At 37.0% G+C, this 22,660-nt stretch overlaps 1 protein-coding gene across 2 annotated transcripts in view; it reads right to left on the bottom strand.

Moving 5' to 3' along the window:
- Window positions 1–20,601: 20,601 nt before the first annotated feature.
- Window positions 20,602–22,660, bottom strand: part of TAPT1 (transmembrane anterior posterior transformation 1) — a 1,296,801-nt gene continuing 1,294,742 nt past the window's right edge. For both annotated transcript variants that reach the window (XM_044062200.1, XM_044062199.1), the window contains exon 14: window positions 20,602–21,684. In XM_044062200.1, the coding sequence (XP_043918135.1) occupies window positions 21,455–21,684 (230 nt within the window). In that variant the 3' untranslated portion in view covers window positions 20,602–21,454. The remainder of the gene's footprint in view (window positions 21,685–22,660) is intronic.

The following is a 22,660-nucleotide window of genomic DNA, read 5'->3' as shown; positions in this document are numbered from 1 at the left end:
TATCCAATAAGTATCAGTCAGTAAAATGGCACTCCATGCTCTCTCCTTACCTCCCAGTCACCACTAGTGTACTACAATGCTCTATCCTTGGTCCTCTCCTCTAACATTTTCAACACCCTATATACAGCCACACAACAGGGAAGTCTAATACAATACTCAATGATACACTCTCATTTGCACATCTGACAACATGGTACACCTCCAAAAAATTACTCAGGAAGCTTTAACAGCAGCTAGAACATGGTGTTGTAACTTACAACTCATGTTCGACACAAAAAAGACCAAACTACTACTTTTTTCCATAAATCCCTCTCTCATGAAAAAACAAGTTTAAAGTCCTCTCTCTTGATAATGCAACCACTGAAATCACTTCTCATAGGTTCATAGGCAGGTACTAGGCTAACTGTCTTTGAGGGTCATTTTAAGCCTAGCCAATTACCCTATGTGAGAATCAAACCCTGCACCTTCTGTTTATAAGGTAAACACCTTAACCATTATGTCAACCTCCCACCTTGTTTAGGCCATTTATCCTTTTAGTAAGGCACCTCTGTAGGTGTTCCAGTTGTTTCATGTGGAAAGACAGATACATGCCAAAGAAGGAAATACACTCATTGGTTGGCTTAAAGAGGGCTGAGTAAAGGGGGGCAATGACATCCCTATACCTAGACACTATTTTTTTTTTCATAATTTGTGCAATATAGAAGGATGGGCACATGTTGGCCAAAAGTTAGCTCACTGTCCACATAAGTTCGCAAATCACAAACAACTGGGTCAACTCTTAGGGGAGTATTGTCAATGTGGTAGTTCCCTGGGATAGATGACTTCCCAAAGGATAAAATAAAGCATTTTTGGCATTTAGTTTCAGTGTATGATTTTAGCACTGGTTATTTATTTGGGACAAATCTTCCCGCAGGATGGCTGAGTCATTTGAGAATTCAGTGACTGCTCCTAGCTTGCAGTTATATGCAAACCTAAGTCAGCCAGAGTCCTTTGTTATTGGCTTTTACTTCAGAAAAGTAGATGTCAAACAGGAGAGGTCCTGGCACAGAACCCTGTTGGGACTCCACTAGTGACTGGTCTCTTTGTGGAGGTAATTTCCCTGTTTTGATTTCCTGTGTCTTAATGGTCAGCCAGTTGGCAAGCCAGTGGGATTATGATGTAGTGTTTAAGGAAAACTGATGTTTGGCTTGTAGCAGGCACATGATAATATTTTAAGTTTAACTCAAAAAGATCAGAAATGTGTGATTTCTGTATAATACTTTTCTTCTTCCATTGTGAATATAGCAATTAATATGAATGTGTTGTATGAAAGTAACAGATATAGGTTCACAGGTGGTTAATGGGCTATTGACCCAAAGGTCTTTATAAGCTTAGCTGGGCATACCCAATATAATACTAGAGAAACCCAATATAAAGGATCTTGCCTAAACTTGGGATCTTAGTAACAAGTGCCCATATCTAGGAGGGTCATAGGTAAATTATGCCTACTGATTTTTGTTTTCTATTTATGACAAACATTTCTTTAAATAAAAAATAACAGCACTTTTGGAAAAATTAACAATGGTGTCAAATCAAATGGATGAACAATTGATTTCATGCTTTATATATAATAAATATTATATTTATAAAAAACACATACTTAATGTAAATAAATATCTTTATTAATTAAATAGTAAGATAATGCTTAGCTAGAAATTACAGTGAGAAGCAAAAAAAAAAAAATAATGTAATAACCCTACTGTACATTTATTGTTATATGGTAATGGCAAACTATGATGTATTATTGTGTCAATCTATAGCATATTTAAAAAAGTCTTTAGAGGGCATATGGACCCTATCTTAACTTAGCCTTTGGCACCTGCCATGTTCCACACCACAGATCCCAGGGCCCTGGTACCCTTTGCATATAACTGGAAAAATATTATTTGTTAACCCTTCTATGCATACATTAGTATATGGCCATTCTGAAATGCTAACACCTACATACCCTATTTTCCCCCAAGTCAACTTTTGTTGGTCTCAAAGAATTACATCAGACCTAACAATTACAATGGATTGTTAAGCTAGTGCTTTTAAATCCATATTCTGTCCTTGTAATGACATGTAGCTACCAGCTAATATTTGTACCCTGCCATTTTTTGACATATGGTATACCAAAGATAATCTGCTCAGTGTAGGCCACTACAATACTTTCTTACTTTTGGTTGGTTGTCTATCTGATAACAATCAGTTGAGATGTCCTGCTAAGTAAAGCATAAAGTTTGTGTATTTGCTTTCAGTGGTTCTTCCACACTCTAGCAAATCGTAGCAAATTATTAAAGGGTGATAGTGGATGATAAGTTTTTCTTATGCGATTTTGTATATGCAGGTCAAATGTAAACTTATGAAAAACTAGGGATGCTTTACAGAGCCAAAAACTTTCACACCAACTAAAACTATGCTTGCTACTACTTATGTCTTCCCCACACTTTTTCATGGCACTCCCATCCTTACTAATTTCTAGGCTTTACAAAAATTATAACTCGAACAATACTACAACAAAGTTGCTATATTTGCAGCAAATACCCCTTTCAGAACCCACCACTGTATAGCACCAAAAAGCCTTAATTGGTTAGAACTGCCACATCAACATATACACAGCTTCTTACCACCTATAAAATTATCTAGCATTCATTTGCCTGTTCAGCAGTAAAATCATCCTACACAATTATGTTCCTAGTCACTGTGATCCAGTGACCAAAACCTCCTGTCTACAACCCTATCGAATCTGCTGGACATTTTCTGTACTCGTACAAGGCTGCTAAGGTCTGGAACTCCTTCCCCGTATCCATCAGGTCAGTACCCTCCATCTTGTCTTTCAAAACTACTCTGAAAGACTTCTTAGTTAAAATCTGTCTCTGTTGTTTTTCAAAACCAGGATAAACTATATCTTTAAATATGAACAAGTACCTTTTCATTCATTATACCTCCTTACTCTCCATTCTTTTATCACTTATGACATAGGCACTCATACATTTAGGGGTGGGAGGTTGGCATAATGATTAAGGCATTTACCTTACAGGCACAAGGTACAGGGTTTGATCCTCACATGGGGTAATTGGCTAGGCTTAAAATGGCCCAGAAGGGCAGTTAGCCTAGTACTAATCTATGAACCTATATACATGAAAAAAACATATTTACATGATTTTATTTGCAAACATTATACATCACATAATCTATCCAGTTATTGTCAGTCAATTACATAGCTCATTCAAACCCTGCCTTCTTTTACACATCATTCCTCCTCTGCAAGTACTATTCCCACAATTTCCATTATTTCTATGTAACTTGCTCCTATCCTTTTCTAAAGATCCCAATTCCAATTGTTTTATCTCTGTTATTATATTCACTACTTCTAGTAAAGTTGATTTAGACTTTGATTTCCATTTTCTAGTATTTGCTTTTTTGGCAGCCACCATAATTAGACTCAGCAAGGCTTTACTATGTCTAGGCAATTCTGATTCTGTATCATATATCAAAAAAATGATTTCCTTAATTACATCAATTTGCTGATCCAGTATCTCTGATAGAGCAGTCTGCAGGGAATCTTTAAAGTCTCCCAACTAATTACACTTCCAAAAATACATTCCCAATTACCTCTTTCTTCCCCATCACACCTCTAGCATTTGCTGTCTACCTCAGGAAAAATTCTTTGGAGTCTATTTGGGGTATAAAAATACCTATGTAAACACTTCCAAGCAAAGATCCTAAATCTTCTATACTTTGTTGCATACCTGGGAGACATACATATATCCCCATTGTTTCTTTGTCAATTGCTTATCCAATCTCTCTTCTCAATCCTCTCTAACCTCCTCTGATTGATTCTTATAGTTAACATGCAATATTTTATATGCTCTAGTAATTATTCATTTTTAACAGCATCTTCTGTTTTTAGATTCTACTAAAAACTCTACCACTGCTGGTTTTTACCTTAGGATTCCCCTATTTCTTTCTCTTTGCCAATACTATAATATCAATCCTTGACAGGGATGGCAATCTCTAGCCTGCAGTCCAAATAAATTCTTGGCCTCTTCCATTCTTTTACTTTTCCCTCTCTAATTATTTGCTCCTTATACCTTGGTTCTTTTGTCAGTTTTCTCCAATAAATGTCAGCCCCCTCTTACCTATTGTTTGCATCCCCTTACTCTCCCTTCTTCATTTACTTCCTTACTTCTATCAAATTCTCTTCCCTGAATTTCTCTCTAAATATACCATAGGCCTGTTTTTCCTTCAGTTCAAATTGTTGTTATTGTTTGTATTAGCCTAACTTACCGTTAATTTTTCTAAACAGTTTAAAACTTCTATAAATATTAAATGATTGTCATATAACTAGTCTCGATTCTTAGCCAATGTTTTTTATATTATCTCTAGTTTGCTATAATTATATAAACTGCAGATGTTTTTGTTTTATTTTTGAAGATTGTAAAATTATTTTTCTTATAATGTTCTGTAATAATTTGGAGCTTTTCTCCTTGGGCCTCCGCTGAAAATGGGCTTCTATCCAATCAGACTTTTCTGGTAATCAAATGTCACCTGCATCCAGTAGGTCATGTAATTGCAGCAATTCAGCATCAAGCTCACACGCTGGCACTTCCTCACAGTCATGGGCACATCTCCCTCACCTCGGACAAACAAAATAACTGTTGAACCAACAAAATGAAACTCCAATTCCTAGTGCAGGATAAATAATATACGGTGCAGCTCGAACAGGACAGGAAACTTTTATTAAATAAGACAAATCCACAGGTTAAGCGCTTTCATCTGTTCATATACAGACTTCCTCAGAACCAAAATAGCCCATCTCTAACAAAGTTTATATATCCAATTTAGCGCCAAAATTTTAAAAAGCCTTAAAGAGCCTTAAAGAAACATACGTTCTACTATTCCTCACATTCACAAAACTAATGACATTTACATATTATCTAAACACTTAATCCAGATGCTTGTAAGCTATATACATTAATTATTATACTCTTATAAAAAATATATACTTGTAAAAAATATGTATATATAGGAATAACTATAATAAATTGCTAATATATGTTTAAATACACAATGAATGCACAGAAGAATTCACATAATTATTTCTATACGATACTAAAATTCAATATTTTGTACTTAAATTTATATAATAAATATATGTATACATATATAGCAAAAAAATCTAAAAAGATATATATCATATTTAAAAATCATGTTTAAAAATCATGTTTAAAAATGTAGAGCAATTAAAAGTACAGTTTTGTACCTACCATAAATGTAGATGTTCGAGTGCTAATACAGCTGCAGTCATAACAGATGGGTTCTCCTGCCGTCAGGCGGGTCCTCGGTCGGCCGAATTCCAAAGTCTAAGTCCGGTGTCAGTTGTCGTCGCTTCTTCCCTGACGTCAGTGCGACAGGGGTATAAATGAACCAGCCAACGCCATTTTCTTCAGTTTTTCTTGCCCCAGATGTCAGGTGCCCCCAGAAGGAAGGCAATACATAAATTTGTGCAATAAAGCAGTGCAATATAATCAAAATACAGTAGTTGCAAGCAAATACACCATAAATGAATACCCCAATCAGGTTGTATGAGGATGTGTTAGCCTACAGGCCTGTCCCAAGAGGGGAAGGAGGGAGGGAAACCTGGACTGCAGCTGTATTAGCACTCGAACATCTACATTTATGGTAGGTACAAAACTGTACTATGTTCATCGTGCATACAGCTGCAGTCATAACAGATGGGTAGAATCCCAAAGCTAAGAAAGGGGTGGTAGGCACTAGCTGGAACTAGGAGGAGCCAGGATGCCCTGCAAGACTGCAGTGGCAAAGCCTGCTCTAGTTTTGGAGTATAATGGTAGGTGGTAGTGCTTGGAGAAGGTATGCACAGAACTCCAAGTGGCTGCTTCCAAAATATCTTTGGTAGGAACTCCTCTGAGGAAAGCTGCAGAGGTAGCTGTGGCCCTTGTGGAGTGAGATCTGATGCCTGTAGGTACAGTTTTGCCATGAAAAGAATAGCAAAAGCGTATGCAGTGGGCTATCCATTTTGAGATTGTCTATTTCGAAATTGGCTTTCCTTGAGCTCCTACAGCATAGGACACAAAGAGCTGTTCTGATTTTCTGAAAGGCTTTGTTCTGTCCAGATAATAACGTAGTTGTCTGTGGATGTCCAAGGAATGTAGTAATCTCTCCCCTTTGTTTTGAGGATTAGGATAAAAGGTAGGTAAGTGTATGGCCTGATTCAAAGCTACCCTGGATACCACTTTAGGCATAAAGGACGGGTTGGTTAGTAAGGAAACTCTGTCCTGATGGAAGATGATAAAAGGCTGCACAGCCATGAGAGCTTGTAGTTCTGAAACTCTACGAGCTGAGGTAATAGCCAGAAGGAAAGCTGTTTTCCAGGACAAATATTGCAAATCTGATGAGGCAGCTGGCTCAAAGGGAGGCAAGGTCAGTTTTTCCAGAATGAAATTGAGATCCCAAGCAGGTATTGGTTGTTTTCTTGGGGTCTTAGATTCTTAGCCCCTGAGGAACTGTCTTAAGAGAGGGTGAGAGAATAAGGGTGGATCAGTGTTGTATTCTGCAGAAATGGCTGAGGCATGGATTTTGATGGAGGAGAATGAAAGTCCACTGCTTAGCAGCTCAGCTAAATACTGTAGTATTTGAGGTAAATTCAGTTTTCCAGGATCCTGGCCCTTTTTCTCATTCCAGACACAAAACCGTTTCCATTTTGCGGAGTAAGCTTTTCTAGTTGACGGCCTTCTGGCCTCCAAAATGACATCCTGCACCTCCTTGGAGAGTAGGGTCTGTTGTGATGCTAAGGAATCTTCCATGCGGCTAGATTGAGTGTTTTTAGCTGGCTGTGAAGAGTTTTGAAGCTGTGCTGAGTCAGAAGAAGAGGCATTAGAGGCAGGGTCCATGATGGGGAATGTGTCAGGCTCCTCAGGAGTGGGTACCAGTGTTGTCTTGGCCAGTCCGGAGCAATGAGAATTATCTTTGGTCTGTCTGCTCTGGTTTTCAATAGAACTTTGGGCAGCAGAGGAAGAGGTGGGAAGGCATAAACTGTCATTGATGTCCAACAGAAAGAGAGAGCGTTCACTCTCCAGGCCTTTGGATGGAAAATCCTTGAGCAGAATTTTGTCAATTGGTGATTTTTGTGGGAGGCAAAGAGATCTATGTCTGGCCTTCCCCATGCTTGGATTATTTCTGTAAAAACTTTTGGATGCAACTTCCATTCGTGTGGATCTGTCATATTTCTGCTTAGGTTGTCTGCCAGCGTGTTTTCCTTGCCTGGCAATTCTATTGTCTATCAAATATTCTTCAATAGCTAAGTCAATTCTTACATACAACAAAGTGTTGGATGATAATCTAACTAATAATGAACGGAGATGTTTAGAATCACTTATTAATAATAAAGAAATCAGAATAATGAAGCCAGATAAGGGAGGAGGCATAGTAATATACAACAGTTTTGACTATAATGCCAAGATACTTAATATTTTACATCTATCAGGGAACTATGAAGCTATTTCTTTAAACCAAGTGAATATAGGTTATAAAAGAATTGACTTAGCTATTGAAGAATATTTGATAGACAATAGAATTACAAATGAGATTTATGAATTTATTAAGTAGAATTCCCTATAGTGGCGAACATTATAGGTATACCTAAGGTTCACAAATGTATGGATAACCCTCCGTTCAGACCCATCATTTCTGGATCTAGGCCGAAGATATATAATTTGGGTGTGACAATTGACAGATGGACAAAACATGTATATGAAAATATCCCACATCTAACCAAGGATTCTTGGAATTTTTTAAGTAAATTAACTTCTGATATTTGGAATGATGGGTTGATTTTTTTGACAACTGATGTCATTGACCTCTTCTCATGTATACCTAGGGATGTAGGTCTGGAATTTTTCTGTAATAGTTTGAGAAAAGTTTCCAAACTAACATGGGACAAGATTAATTTAATCACGGATATGATGAGCTTAGTATTAGAACATAATTATATTCAATTCCAAGGTGAATTCTTTAGACAGAGTAGAGGTGTTGCTATGGGTGCCTCATGTGCCCCAATCTTTGCAAACCTCGTAATGTTAGAATGGGAGTCCAAGTATGTGTTTCAAAGTGAATTTAACCAACATATTGTATTATATACGAGATATTTAGATGATTTATTAATTTTATGGAACGGCACACAAGAAAAAATTAATTCATTTATTAACTATATTAATGGGACAACTGAGTTTTTTAAATTTACATATAATACTAATAAGGAAGGTATAGCGTATTTAGATACATATATAGGTCACACTAAAAGTGGGTTTGCATCTAAAATATATAGGAAAACTACCTTTTCAAATGACTACATAGAGTTTAGTAGTTGTCACCCCCCATACATATTTAAGAATGTGGTAAAAGGACAATGCATTCGGGTTGCACGAATGTCTTCAAGTAAAGAAATAATGGAAGAGGAAATAGATTTATTATATAATTTGTTTAGTAGTAGGGGCTATCCTACCTCTATGTTAAAAGATGTCACAGGTTATATGGGACGACAATGGGGCAATACGTTTTTCCCATTGTTAGGCATGTCAAGTGTAAGTGGCAAGGATATTGATAGGAGGGACACTACAGTAGAAACTTTTAGTAGAGTGTGTGTGATCATGTACACTCCATATGCCAATCATGTGAAAGAAATATTAAATAGACACTGGGATTTGATTACTATTACAGAAAGTATAGGTATTACATTAGGTAAACATCCCAAATGTGTATTTAAAACAGCCCCCAATATTAAAAAGTTACTTGAGAAGACAACACACACAGAAAAATATAAGTCAAATTCCAAGGAAACTTCGAAATGCGGCTCTTGCAGCCAGTGTAAATATATTAATGAAGAGGTGCGATTTAAGTTGGATAATATCAATAAGACACACATTAAAAGTAAGGTAGGAAATTGCAATACTAGACAAGTAGTATATCTTGCGAAATGTGTTGTATGCCCAGCATTCTACATAGGTAAGACGGAGAGGAATTTTAAAAAAAGAATATATGAACATTATTATAAGATTCACACTAAAGATATGAAGAATGCTTTGTATAAACATATATTCAGCAAAGGGAATCAACACCATTTCAAATTTTCTATTTTAGAACATATTGACAGTAGTATATGTGGGGGTAATTGGAAAGTGTATTTAGCCATGATGGAAAGTAAGTGGCAGATATTCACAGATGCCACAAGTTTTCCAGGCATTAATGATAGTATTAGTATGAAACCATTCCTTATTCTTGACTAATATGTGGTTGTTATGGCATTGTTTAGTACAACCATTATATCAGTTTAATTGCTCTACATTTTTAAACATGATTTTTAAACATGATTTTTAAATATGATATATATCTTTTTAGATTTTTTTACTATATATGTATACATATATTTATTATATAAATTTAAGTACAAAATATTGAATTTTAGTATCGTATAGAAATAATTATGTGAATTCTTCTGTGCATTCATTGTGTATTTAAACATTATATATTAGCAATTTATTATAGTTATTCCTATATATATATATATATATATATATATATATATATATATATATACATATTTTTTACAAGTATATATTTTTTATAAGAGTATAACAATTAATGTATATAGCTTACAAGCATCTGGATTAAGTGTTTAGATAATATGTAAATGTCATTAGTTTTGTGAATGTGAGGAATAGTAGAACGTATGTTTCTTTAAGGCTCTTTAAGGCTTTTTAAAATTTTGGCGCTAAATTGGATATATAAACTTTGTTAGAGATGGGCTATTTTGGTTCTGAGGAAGTCTGTATATGAACAGATGAAAGCGCTTAACCTGTGGATTTGTCTTATTTAATAAAAGTTTCCTGTCCTGTTCGAGCTGCACCGTATATTATTTATCCTGCACTAGGAATTGGAGTTACATCTCCCTCACCTTCCTTACAGGACATTGTGTATTTTACAGGGCATTTAGTGAAAATATCACAATGAATAATTCAGCAACATATGTTTGACTTGAGTAATGTTACTGTTTCAAATGACAGGAAAGTTTTAAAAAAGATTAAAAAGTCTGCAAATTGCAACACACAACAGTATTAAGGGCCTAATGCACAGTGGAGATTAAGCATTACAGCAATAACACTAACCCTGCCAGCAACACTAGCACTACTGCCAGTTCAACCTCAGCAGTGCAGAGATGACTGCTAGTTCTGATGACACAAGGATTGGTGTCTGTAAAAGAATGAATTAATCTGATATGCAGTACTTTAAAAGAGAAATAAATGTTTCTTATTTAACAAAAAAAAATGTATAACGACTTTAGACCATACCATTAGAAATGTTATATAATTTTCCCTTCTGGTGGAAAGGAGCATCTCATGAAAACTGCAAGGGGGAATATAGCATAAAAACATGGTTAAATACACATATTTCTTCAATTTACTAAGTGAGGTCTTCGAAGAGCAATTATCATTCTAGCATAAGCAGTCAATAAATGAAACACATACAAAAATACAGTAAAAAATGACATTCTGCATTTTCATCCTTCCAGTGCCATTGACTGTCCAGATTTCAGTGAGCAGTCAGACATGACTCTGGATATATACTGCCACTAAACAAAAGAGATATATAAATTATAGAACTATACTTAAAAATCTTTAAAGATAAGCGGGACTGTCTGTTATATTGAGACAGTAAGCCTTGCACCACACAGCCTAGTCCAAACATATATCAAGATACTCTATGTGCTTTTTGAAATAGAGGTAACACTAATCTGCATATTATGGTCTATAGTTATGGACAAGACATCACTTCTTTGCCTGCACAGTCAGAAAAAATATTAGAGAGATTAGATAAGCAATTCACAACAATGCAATAGGAAGACATGTCTGGCTCCCAAATATACAACAAAATCTAGAAGATCTACGATTGTTGCCTGTAAGTCTTTGCATAGATACTTGTATACCCCAGGAAGACTCCAAAAGGATTTTTCCTCAGGTAGATAGCAAATGTTGGAGGCTTGATGGGGAAGAAAGAAGTAACTGGGAACATATGTTTTGGGAGTAATGAGTTGGTACAGAGAACTCTGTCAGGAATACTGGGTGAGCAAATGAATGTAAATAATGAAATTATTCTTTTTTAGCTTGGATACAGGATCTGAATTGCCTAGGCACGGTAAAGTCTTATTAAGTTTAATTCTGGTGACTGCCAAAAAAATATATATATTAGAAAATGGAAATCAAAATCTAAACCATCAAAACTTGACGTAGTGAATAATGTAACAGAAATAAAAGAACAGGAAGTGGGATCTTTAGAAAAGGCTAGCTATAAATAACATAGAAAAATTGAAATTGGAATAATACATTCAGAAAAATATTTTGGAGGATGAATGATGTTTAAGAGAAGTCAGGAACTGAATAATTTATGTAATGTTGCTTAGATTGTACATCACATATATTGTTATATATCCTATAATGTTTATAAATGTGAACTTGTTAATATGGTTTGATTACTTTCATATAAAAGTATGCTTTTGCTTGTGTCACAAGTGATAATTCAATAAAGGTGTTTAAAATAAAACACAAAAAAATAAAACAAGCCACCCTGGTGGAATCCCAACATAAACAGGCTGTATAACGGAGGGAAAAAAACATGGCAAAAATTAGGAGGCTTAGCACCCAGCAGGATAAAAGCACTCACATAAAACTAAGCATATAACTCGGAGGACAAATAAAGATTACCAAATCCAAAACTGAGATAAACTTGACTTTCCAGTCCAAGGGCAACCACGAGGCATTCTTTAGCTATGTCTGCAACCTCACAGGCAATACACAATTGTGTGTAGAGCTCACTGTTAATGGACCTACCTATACTGAATCAGAAGATATAGGAAACCTACTGCTAGACAAATTCAGATCCAACTTTAATTTACCCCCTCTTCCCCTCAACCCTCCTCAGGAAATACCACCAAATATAACTCCCCCTACTTTTACTATGGAACAGGTCCTAAATACTCTTTCTAAGGCCAAGAACATTGCATTGGTGGGCCCAGACAATATCCCAGGATGCCTTCCAAATAGAATGAAACATGACCTATTAGGCCCTCTGAAATTGCTATTTAACTCTAGCCTCCAAAAAGGCTTCATGTCTCATGAATGAAGAACAGCAACAATGATCCCTCTGCACAAAGAACGCCATCTACAGACTCTAGAAACTACAGACCCATAAGTCTCACTAATCTCATATGCAAAGCCATGGAATGAATTATCATGGAAGTGATCAATATTAACACAGGAAATCTCCAAACACTGTACCAAACCCTGTTTAGTTTTGTCAAGGGCAAATCATGCTTACTCAATGTGGTGGACTACTTTGAGAAGGTCACTAAAGTAATGGATGAGGGCAAAATGGTTCACACTGCCAACATTGACCTTGCCAAGTCATTTGACACAATACCCCACTCAAGCATTGTGGACAAACTCAAAACATTAGGTATAAGTCCTTATGCCACTCGGTGGATAGCCAGCTGGCTCACAGACATGACCCAGGAAATTAGAACTGGGGAGTCCACCTCTACAAAGAGGCCAGTCACAAGTGGAGTCCCTCAGGGATCAATCCTGGGACTGTTCCTTTTTGGTGTTTGCTTCTCTGAAGTAAAGTCCAATGTCAAGGGCCTCTGGGCTAACTAAATTTGCAGATGATTACAAATTAGGAGCAGTCATTGAATCCCCCATCTACATTAATTTTCTCCAGGAAGGGCTGACACAGACCTATAACTTGTGATAGAGTCATGGACTAAAACTAAATGCCAAGAAGGGCATAGCAGTATCCTTCTGGAAGTCCTCTGCACCTGGTAACTATCATATTGACAACACATCCCTACGAGATGACCTAATAGGCAGGGACTTGGAGACACATGTAAACAGTAATCTAGCCTTTGACCACCATGTGTTTCCAGTACTAAGGAAATCATTCTACATTGTGCAACAATGGTATGGCAGCAAGGTCCAAAGAGGTCATTATACCACTGTATTCAGTATTCATCAGACCTATCAAGGAGTACAATTCTCCCTTTTGGCACGTACCTAGCCAGGAACATCCAACAACTGGAACATTAACAGAGGTTCCTCCCTAAAAGAATTCAGGGCTTAAATAACAAACATCCTTTGCAGACTGTCTCAAAGCCCTATCCCTGTATTTTAATATTACTGAAGAATATAGCACTGATGGAAATTGAAATTAAAGAACTTAAGATTTATCCTAGGCCACTGGTAAATAACTCTTGGAAAAAAGTTTTATCACTGATTGATACTTTGCAACTAGAATCACATTCGCTCTGATAACTGTAAATTGTTTTTCCTATTCTTGTTTTATGAATTGCTTGATTTCATTACTTATGTCAGGTTGATTGTAAATATTGTACACAGTTGTTCAAACTGTTACTATAATATCATGTGTTTTAATAATATTATTTGAAAATAAAAACTACATGAGTAAAAAAGTAAATTAGATTTATCCCCTGAATAGGGAAGGCTAGATAAAGACAACTGTTGCATACTGTCAAAGATGGGTAACCAACCCTATGAAAAGCATATTTTAGCAGGGTCTGGAATAGGATTCTTGCAAAGAAATGTATGTATCAGGTGACATGTAGAATCTGCCAGGTTATCTAAAAAGCAGTGAGCGGGGAATCCAGGAAGAGAGATAATGCATTGAAGGCGTACTCTAGTACAGGTAGGATGGTTATTGGCCTTGGGCTGTTCATGGTAAGGAGCTCAATATACCTTTTTGAGACACTGAAACCTCCTTACTCTTAAAGAAATCTTTCATTTTAGAGACTCTCTCTCCAGAAGAGATTTCCTTATTAAGAGAATCTTAGGAAAGAGTATCCTAAGATCTAGACTTACAAGGAGTAGGGGAAGATAACTGACATGCAGACTCTAAGCCATCATCATCAGAGTCATAGAAAGTTTTCACTTCAGAGGAATGAACAGTTCTTTTTTTCTTTTTACAGGGTTAACAGCTAGAAGAGAAACCTGGAGAGACAGAATGGCTTTCAACAAGCCTTGCACATAACTGAAAAAAATCCATCCACCTGTGTACCTTTTTAACAAAAGGGGTAGGAAGAAGTAGATGTGTGTTTAGTTTTCTGTGTCCTTTTTTGGGGGTCTCAAGCCTTATGGTTCTGTGAGAGGTCTCCTTAGGTTGGACCTCCCTATGTAACCCAGTCACGTACCTGGTACTGGCTGTCCTCACCCTCAAACAAAACAAAACATGTTTTATCATTCCCGGTGAGGTCTACCTGACAAAGTCTGAAGGGATGTGCAATGTTCACGGGCCTTAGTGGCCTCTGGAAGGGATGCAGCAGAGGGACCTGGAGAGATAGACAGACAGACCGACCAAGGGCTACAGAAGCACTTCAGCTAGAGATGTCAGTCACAGACAACAGAAAGGAGGTAGATATCAGATACTCTTCACTAAGCTCTTTACCCGACTTCTCTTCCTTTTTCTGCTTGGGGGGGGGGGGTGTCAGCTGAAAGAGAATCCAGTGCTATGGTCGTATTTGCCATGTCTCTGAGGCACTTGTTTTTAAGGAGGATCTTCAGAGAGCTTAACCTGCTCATTACTGTTTTAGAAGTAAAGAAAAGACAGCTTTTAACAGGACCTGACATTGTACTGTTCACCCCAAAAGACACAGCTAGTATGAGCATCCTTACAGGGGACTTGTCTACCACAAGAACATTTGCCCTTTCTGACAGATATACGAAATTTTACAAATATTTTGAGATAAAGAAATGTTTCCCAATGGAGATACTTATCTGCCTGAAGTTTTGGCTGAAGCCCATCACCAATACTAACACAGCTAAGGTTATGATAAGTCTGCACAAGAGTATACATGAAGAAAGTTCTGGGTTTTGGCATGCCATACATTCATATCATACTAGCACATATTCTCACACTAAGGGTGGATGTATGGTGTGCAAGGAAGAAGACTGAAGTTTATAGACTAGCCGGATAGCTGATATTCTTGTCTGGTATTTCCAAATAGTAAGGGCTACTGTAACAGTGTTCTAATGATGAACAACAAATGTTCTTTATTTGCCATCAAGATTTAAAGTGTCCCATACTTATTATAGCACAGCATATACAAAACACTTCACTTTTACTTACAAAGCAGTCTATGTGCGATTATCAAACAGTACAAACTGCAGAAGTCTAAAAACTGCTGCTAACTGTCATGCAGTATATAAATGCATAAATGCAAACCATGTCATAGTTTCAACTTAAGAGTGGATGCAAGCTCTCTTCACCTACTGTAAGAGTGATCTAGTGAGACTTTTAAATCAACTGCCAGTGCCTCCAGGTACTGGTAAGTAATTTCAAAAGTCTGCAAATCTTTGTCTCCTATTTAACAATATCACCTTGGCTACACCATCTTTTTACTTGGGCAGCAACAAGTCTCAGGCAAACTCTTCAGCCACTATTTAAGAATTTCTACTACACTGAATAATACTTGGAATTCTTCTTCTTCTTTCGGCTTTTCCCGGTTAGGGGTCGCCACAGCAGATCACTGTGGTCATGATTGGCAGTGGTGTTTTACGGTGTCGAGTTGCCAGCCCGACACCCAACCTTCCACAGAAGGCACACACACACACACACACACACACACACACAGACACTCACGCCTCGGTCCAATTTAGTGTGTGCAATCCACCTACAACATGTCTTTGGGATGAGGGAGGAAACCGGAGCACCCGGAGGAAACCCACACGACCACAGGGAAAACAGGCAGACTCCGCACAGAAGCACCCCAGCCGAGGATCGAACCGGAGAACCTCTTGCTGTGAGGCGGCAACGCTAAACGCTGCACCACCGTGGTCACCCACTGAATAATACTTGGAATAAGCTACCTAAAAAGGGAATTTTGCCACATTTCTAAGAGTAAGCATGATGAACTTTCTTGATTTTTGTCACTCAGTCACTCGCTCGCCTTTTAATGAAAAATAAGCCTCTATTGCAAGTTAGCCAAACTGTGCAAGCTTCAGATGGCTTTCTCCTCAGAGAAAGGAGGGGCAGGCTGACATTCTTACTAGCATTAAACTGCAGATTGTGAAACAATAGACATTTAAGAGAACCTCCATCAAACTCCCTCTCAGAACAAATACTGTTGTGTAGTGGTTTACAGACGGATGTGGTTTAAACCAGTCGGACACAATTTCAACTGATCACATCTATATCCTCGGGGAACTGTGCTGTTTACTGAGGGTCACAGATAAGCATGTGCATGCAAATGTGTGGATTTACTTTTTTATGCATCAACATGCACTAACATTTAGTCATAAAATAATGATTTACTAACCACAATGACCAAAATATGTTTGTTTATACTTCTAAACAGGTATGAAAATGTTACAATAATGAAAAGCACAAACATCACAACTACTAGAGTTTGACTTGCTACACACTGTTGACACATGTAATATGCTCATCTATTGACATGCATCTTTGATTTTCTATTGAGGTTTTCTCTCAGGATTCCATTGAAAAGGGGCAATTACGCTCAAACGGACTACCCTGCTAAACAAATGTAACTAAACATCTAAAGACAGCAAGCAGAACAGAAAGCGTATAAGCCAGGATAGAGCAAATACATTTGGTGCAGTTGCATTTTTTTTTTAATCACAATTCCTTTCCTGCTAATTATCCAAAGAAAAGTGTGTGTGTGCGCGTGTGTGTGTGTGTGTGTGTGTGTGTGTGTGTGTGTGTGTGTGGTGTAGTCAGTTGAATCATTATGAATTCAATACTTAACAGAATAAATTCAAATACTGCTTCAGCACTGCAAAACAACTTGAACCTCTTATAGATTTCATCTATCGCTGCAGCAAAATCAGAAAAAAGGATTAAGGGATCCTAAGCTACAGGAAAGCTAATGTTTAGCTCATGAAATACTGTACCCAACATTAACAGAACAGTGATTATCCAGAGGGAAGCAGAATGTAAGAAAATGCTGCTCTTGTTGGTGGGTCTTGATGTAGAGAAAGCATTCAACAGAGTAAGTTAGGATTTTATGAGTACGGCAATGGAAGCATTTACATTCCTCAATACAACAGTGTTAATTAGGAGGATACATGAGGTACTCAGAGGCAAAAATGAAAGTGGAAGGGTTCCTTTTTGTTAAGTTGTGTTTGAACAAAGGAACCAGGCAGGAATGGCCTCTTTCTCCTTTATTTGCTTTATATTTAGAGCCACTGGCAAAAAGAATACGGGACTCAGAAATTCAAATTTATAACTGGTATGATAATCAAGAAAAGTTGCTTTCATTTGCAGACAATAATACTTTGTATCTGATAAAACCAGGAAAGGACATCTCAGTGTTGTGAAACATGAGACAGTTTCAGGTCTTTTGGGGATATAAAATTAATGATGAAGACAATAGCTGTAAACTATGTACCTATAACATAAATTGGTTCAGCAATAACGATATTTATGGGAACATGAAAAAATGAAATATTTAGGAGTATGGATTAAAAGAATTCTGTTATAGCAGCTATGGATATGTAGGAAAAGGCTAAACAAAACATATTTAAAAAAACTAAGACACTGGAGGCTCTTGTTCATGAATATGGACAGCAAGATATAAAATAAAAAGGTTTTTAGTCCCTTTAGTTTTATGTACTTGTCAGGCATATTTTTATCAACTAGAGGAGAAGTTGTGGACAATAATTAAAGATTTGAAGGAATTTATCTTGGAGAGGAGAAGGGCAAGGTTCAAGTGGGATAAGCTGATCCTTCCGAAAGAACAAGGTGGTTTGGGATTATCTGAGAGCTACAAGGTTAAGGCTCATATACATAACACAAGCAGAAAGTTATAATTCAATGTGGAAAGGGATGATGATGATGAAGCAGGGGGAACATTCAAGAAATAAGGAGCAAATGGGATTCTGGATGCAGATCCATAAGGAGAATAACAGCAATACAGAATATTATATTCATAAAGTGGCAGAAAGTATTTTAAGAACTAAGCCAACACAGGAATGGCAAGTGGATTTTGCTGAAAGATACGACTGCAATTAGGGTACACAGAGTAAGAGGGGGCTGGAACCTACTGGAGAAAACTGGCAAAAGAACCAATATATTGTAAGCAAATAACTAGAGAGGGAAGGGTAATAGAATGGGAAGAGACCAAAAAAAAAACCCATTTGGACTGCAGGTTAGAGACTGCCTTCCTTATTACGGATTGATAGAGTATAGGCAAAGAGAAAGGGATAGGGGAATCCTAAGTGAAAGACCTGTTCTGGTAGAGTTTTTAACTGAATCTAGAACATAAGCTGCTATTAAAAAAGTGATAATTAGTAGGGCATATGAAATATTGCGCGATAACTATAAGAATCAATCAAAGGACGATAGACAATAATGGTATGAGAGACACTGACAATTCACAAGGAAACAATGGTAGGACACATATATGGCTCCAAAGTATACAACAAAATCTAAAAGATTTAGGATTTTTCCTTGGAAGTGTTAACATCAGCATTTTTTATACTCCAAGAAGACTCCAAAGATGTTTTTTCAGGCAGAAGCCAAATGTTGGAGGTGTTATGGGGAATAAAGAGGTAACTGGGAACAAATGAGTTGGCAGACTTTAAAAATACCCCTCTAGAGAATTCTTGTCAGAAATATAGGGTGAGTAAATGGGTGTAACTAAGTAAATTATTTTTTTGAGCTGGGATACATGATCTGAATTACTTAGACATAGCAAGACCTTAAGTTTAATTCTGGTGGTTGCCAAAAATGCAACTACTAGAAAATGTAAATTAGAAGTCTAAACCAGCTGTATTTGAAGGTGAAGTATCAAATGTTGTAACAGAGATAAAAGAACTGGACATGGGATATTTACAAAAGTGTATGAGCAAATGACAGAGAAAATGGAAATTGTGGGAACAACACATGCAGAATAATGTTTTGGAGGAGGAATAAGGTTTGAAGGTAAGCAGGAACTGAGCAATTTATGTTATATTGGTCAGATGACAGTTATACATAAGGATATATGTGATGTACGCTGTTGTAACTCGGAACATGGTAATACAGTTTATTTTCTTTGAGGATGGGATTGGGAGTGAGAGTTCACCAGCTCACATCCTGGGGGGAGGGAGGCAGCCTAGGCTTGTCGTAATTGCAGCATTAAAAGCTGGGTGGGTTCCTTGTTCCAAGCACAGGATTGCCACCTTTCGTTGTGGCTAAAACTGGAGAAAGGACACACCTCTCACATCAGCTCTAACCCCACCCATTTCAACCCCCCTACTGTCCACATTCCACCCATTTTGTGATGTCTTCATGACATCAGCTGATGGGGAATGCCTTCTTTTTCCATTCATGATGATTTACCGTGCTTTTCTGTATAAAAAAAAGCATAGTAAATCTGCCAATTTAACAAACTCAGTCAGTTTCTTTTTTGAAACAGAATACCGAAGTTTGTACAGTGTTTTCCCCACTACCAATCAATCTGTTTGATTTCTGGATAGTCCAGAAAAACAACATACAGGTGGCAATGCTAACCAAGCACCATACTACTTCATTGGGAGCAGAAGCATGCATGCACACCCTGAAGGCAGCAACAGTGTTGTAGTTGTTTGCAAGGCTGCTGGAGGGTGGGAGAGGGTTAGGCGCATTTCCTGACAGCGATATGATGCTGCACTAGCATCCTCGATGATCTCATCATCTCTGGGTCTGGTAGAGCAGGTGAATGAGGACAGGAGAGAAGGCAGCTAATAAAGAAACAATGAACTTCTATAATGATTAAGAATTTTGCTGTAAAGTTAAGATAAAGATGCAAATTTTAAGTACAGAGCAGACAGTTCAAGCTGTAACTATGGACACCATAAGGATGTATGAGAATTAGCAAAATGCATGCACAATACTAAAGCTTTCACATCAGTTGTGAAGGGAACAACTGCATCTAAAGATTCCTCAGTGGAGTCAAATGATGCAAACAGAAGTTAAACAGCAAGTCTATACACACTGATGAGCTGGTCTAATGAACCTCCATTTACTTTTAGAAGCACATTTTCCACAATAAAACTGTAATGCTTTTCTGTTATGTAGAACCTATACAAGACTCATTTTAATAAGAATATTTTATTACCTCAAGTAGACATTGCTTTTTATTAAAATGGCAAAAGAAGACAGCATTAACAGGGTGTTAACAGAGTAGTACTTTTGATCAGTCTGTCACTGAACAAAAGAGTGCCAAATACGAATGGTTCCTATAAATGCATAAAAAAGGAAAATGAATAATGTGCAATGTTTCACAAAATCAACCATGTTAAACACTGTTTACTACAAAATGCAGATCTTCAATGTACCATAACTATTTCTATAATATTCTTCCAGAAAATTGAATTAAAAGACTGGTAGACTACATGTATATTCATTGAGGAAAAAATCCATCTTTTCACAAGAGAATAAAAGAAAAATTATTTTGCTTTACTGGATGTGTATTTTGCAATGCTCTATCAGGTAATAAAGCAAACAGAAATTGTGTCATGTTCTGAATGAATGATTTATCTTTACTTCTTTTTCATGTTATTTTCTCAAGTGCACAATCAAAAAAATAAATTTCAGCTACTCTTTACTTGGTTCACAAAAGAAAAAAAATGCCAAAGAATATAAAAATGAAATAAGGCTGGAAGAGTAAACTGCTACAGACTGTCCCATTGTTGGCAGCACACAGTCATTAGTGAATTTCAGTGCTTGCATTTACTAAAACATTTTTGTTTATTTTTCTCCCTGCCTCAGGCTCTTTCACTAGCATTAACGTTAGCTGCCACAAAATGGCTAGCAGTGAAATATACAATTTCCTTTTTAATCATACTTCATTATAGATAGCTATTTTTAGAAAGGATATTGTTCAAATGTCTTTTAAATATTCATAATGCCTAGGTTGTTGCTGTAAAAAGTTTTAAAAAATCATGTTTCTTGAAAATAAAGTCTGTTTGACAACAAAAGTTTGATGTACAGTTTTTACTTTTCCAGGCACATATGCTTGAGCTGTGAATGTCAAAATGCTCACTTTCTCAGAAATGTTCTCTCTCAGCTACTTTGCTGCCATACTTGTGAATGATTAACTGCATTCCTGTTCAATAAATCCTCGTCCGCTGGCAGTGGCTTCAGCTGCGCAGTGTTCTTCCTTTTATTTCCTTTACTCATTGTACACAAACCACTACCAGTAATCACAACATATTATACAGCAAGTCACACACTCAGTTCCAGGATAAACTCTTCTGGGGCGAATACAGGAAAAGTACCAAGTCAATAAGTTAACAATAAATACTTAGTGCCTTCTCTGCAGTAGTTCTGTCATCATGGCAGCTCACTGCCAACTGAAGAATGCAAATCAGTCGATTCGGTTTCCACATATTGTAAACCTGTCTATGTCAAGCAAGTCCTTCTTTGTTGAACGGTGTTTAAGTTCTGAACTTTCTTGTGTGACATCTTTCTCTTCACCGTCAGGGGTAGTGAGGAACTGGGTTGAGCTGCTTTGTACAAGAAGTGGAGGTAAACTTTCCGACATCCGAACAGGTTGACTTGTAACTGAATCTGATGTGCTTTCATCTGGTGCTGGGCCTATTTTAGGAAAGATAACATTTTGTTAATAGAAAGTACAGCTCTGTAAGATATTCATCGCTCATAACATAATTCTGTCTTCAGTTCTGCCACTCTTCTCTTTACATTTGGGTTACAAGCCTTGCCAACAAGCTTGTCAACCAGTTGCAGAGGTTTTTTCCTTATTTCCCAAAAGCAACTATCATAAACCCTCTTGCTAACCTGAGCTTCCATTTATGAACCCAGAAGCAGTAAATGGTATACAGACTGATGTTGGGTATACCCCCTCATATTTTCAGACACAAGTCCCCCAAAATTCAAATACTGGGAAAATGTGCAAGACAGATTCAGGATTCAGTCACCACCACTATGTCACAAATGCAGCATTTAAGAACTGGTCAAGCCTCTATCACAAGCATCATCACTGGCAGTATACAGACAAAATAAATCTCTAAGAAATTAATTTTCCACATTAAAACATGTCAGGCTGTGTTGATGTGCAACCTTAAGGTGACATAAAACAATAACAACAAAAGCCAGATACTGACTGCAGAGGCACCCAGCAAATTCACACCACTTCTTCATATGTTTGCCTGTGTTACTGTTATTGTTTTCTTCTATCAGGATCTATACTGAATTGTAATCATCTTATATGTCCATCAACATTCAAAAACAACAAGTTATCAGGACAAGAAAACATAAAGCCTAACATAACAAGTACACTATAAAAACTCAATAAAACAAATCAACAAAAGGAGGTGGAGGAACAGAAATAATACTGCAGGATAAAATGTGAAGTCAAACATCTACTACTAAAATGAGTTATTCACAAACAGGACTGTATTATTTCCTTCATTTTTTTGTCTGTGCAACTCCGCATCTTAACCATGGGAGGTGGCCACTCAAGACAATCTGTGAAGTGCTGTCCCAACCCCCTCTTGCTTTAGACTCATAGCCCACTCTGTAATACTTGGAGAATGCATGTCAGTAGAAGGCT

Source organism: Protopterus annectens, chromosome 2.part1 (assembly GCF_019279795.1).
Source record: "Protopterus annectens isolate FY-2018-M chromosome 2.part1, PAN1.0, whole genome shotgun sequence".
NCBI lineage: Eukaryota > Metazoa > Chordata > Ceratodontiformes > Protopteridae > Protopterus > Protopterus annectens.
Note: the sequence above shows the minus strand (reverse complement) of the source record. Positions and strands in the feature narration are given on the sequence as shown.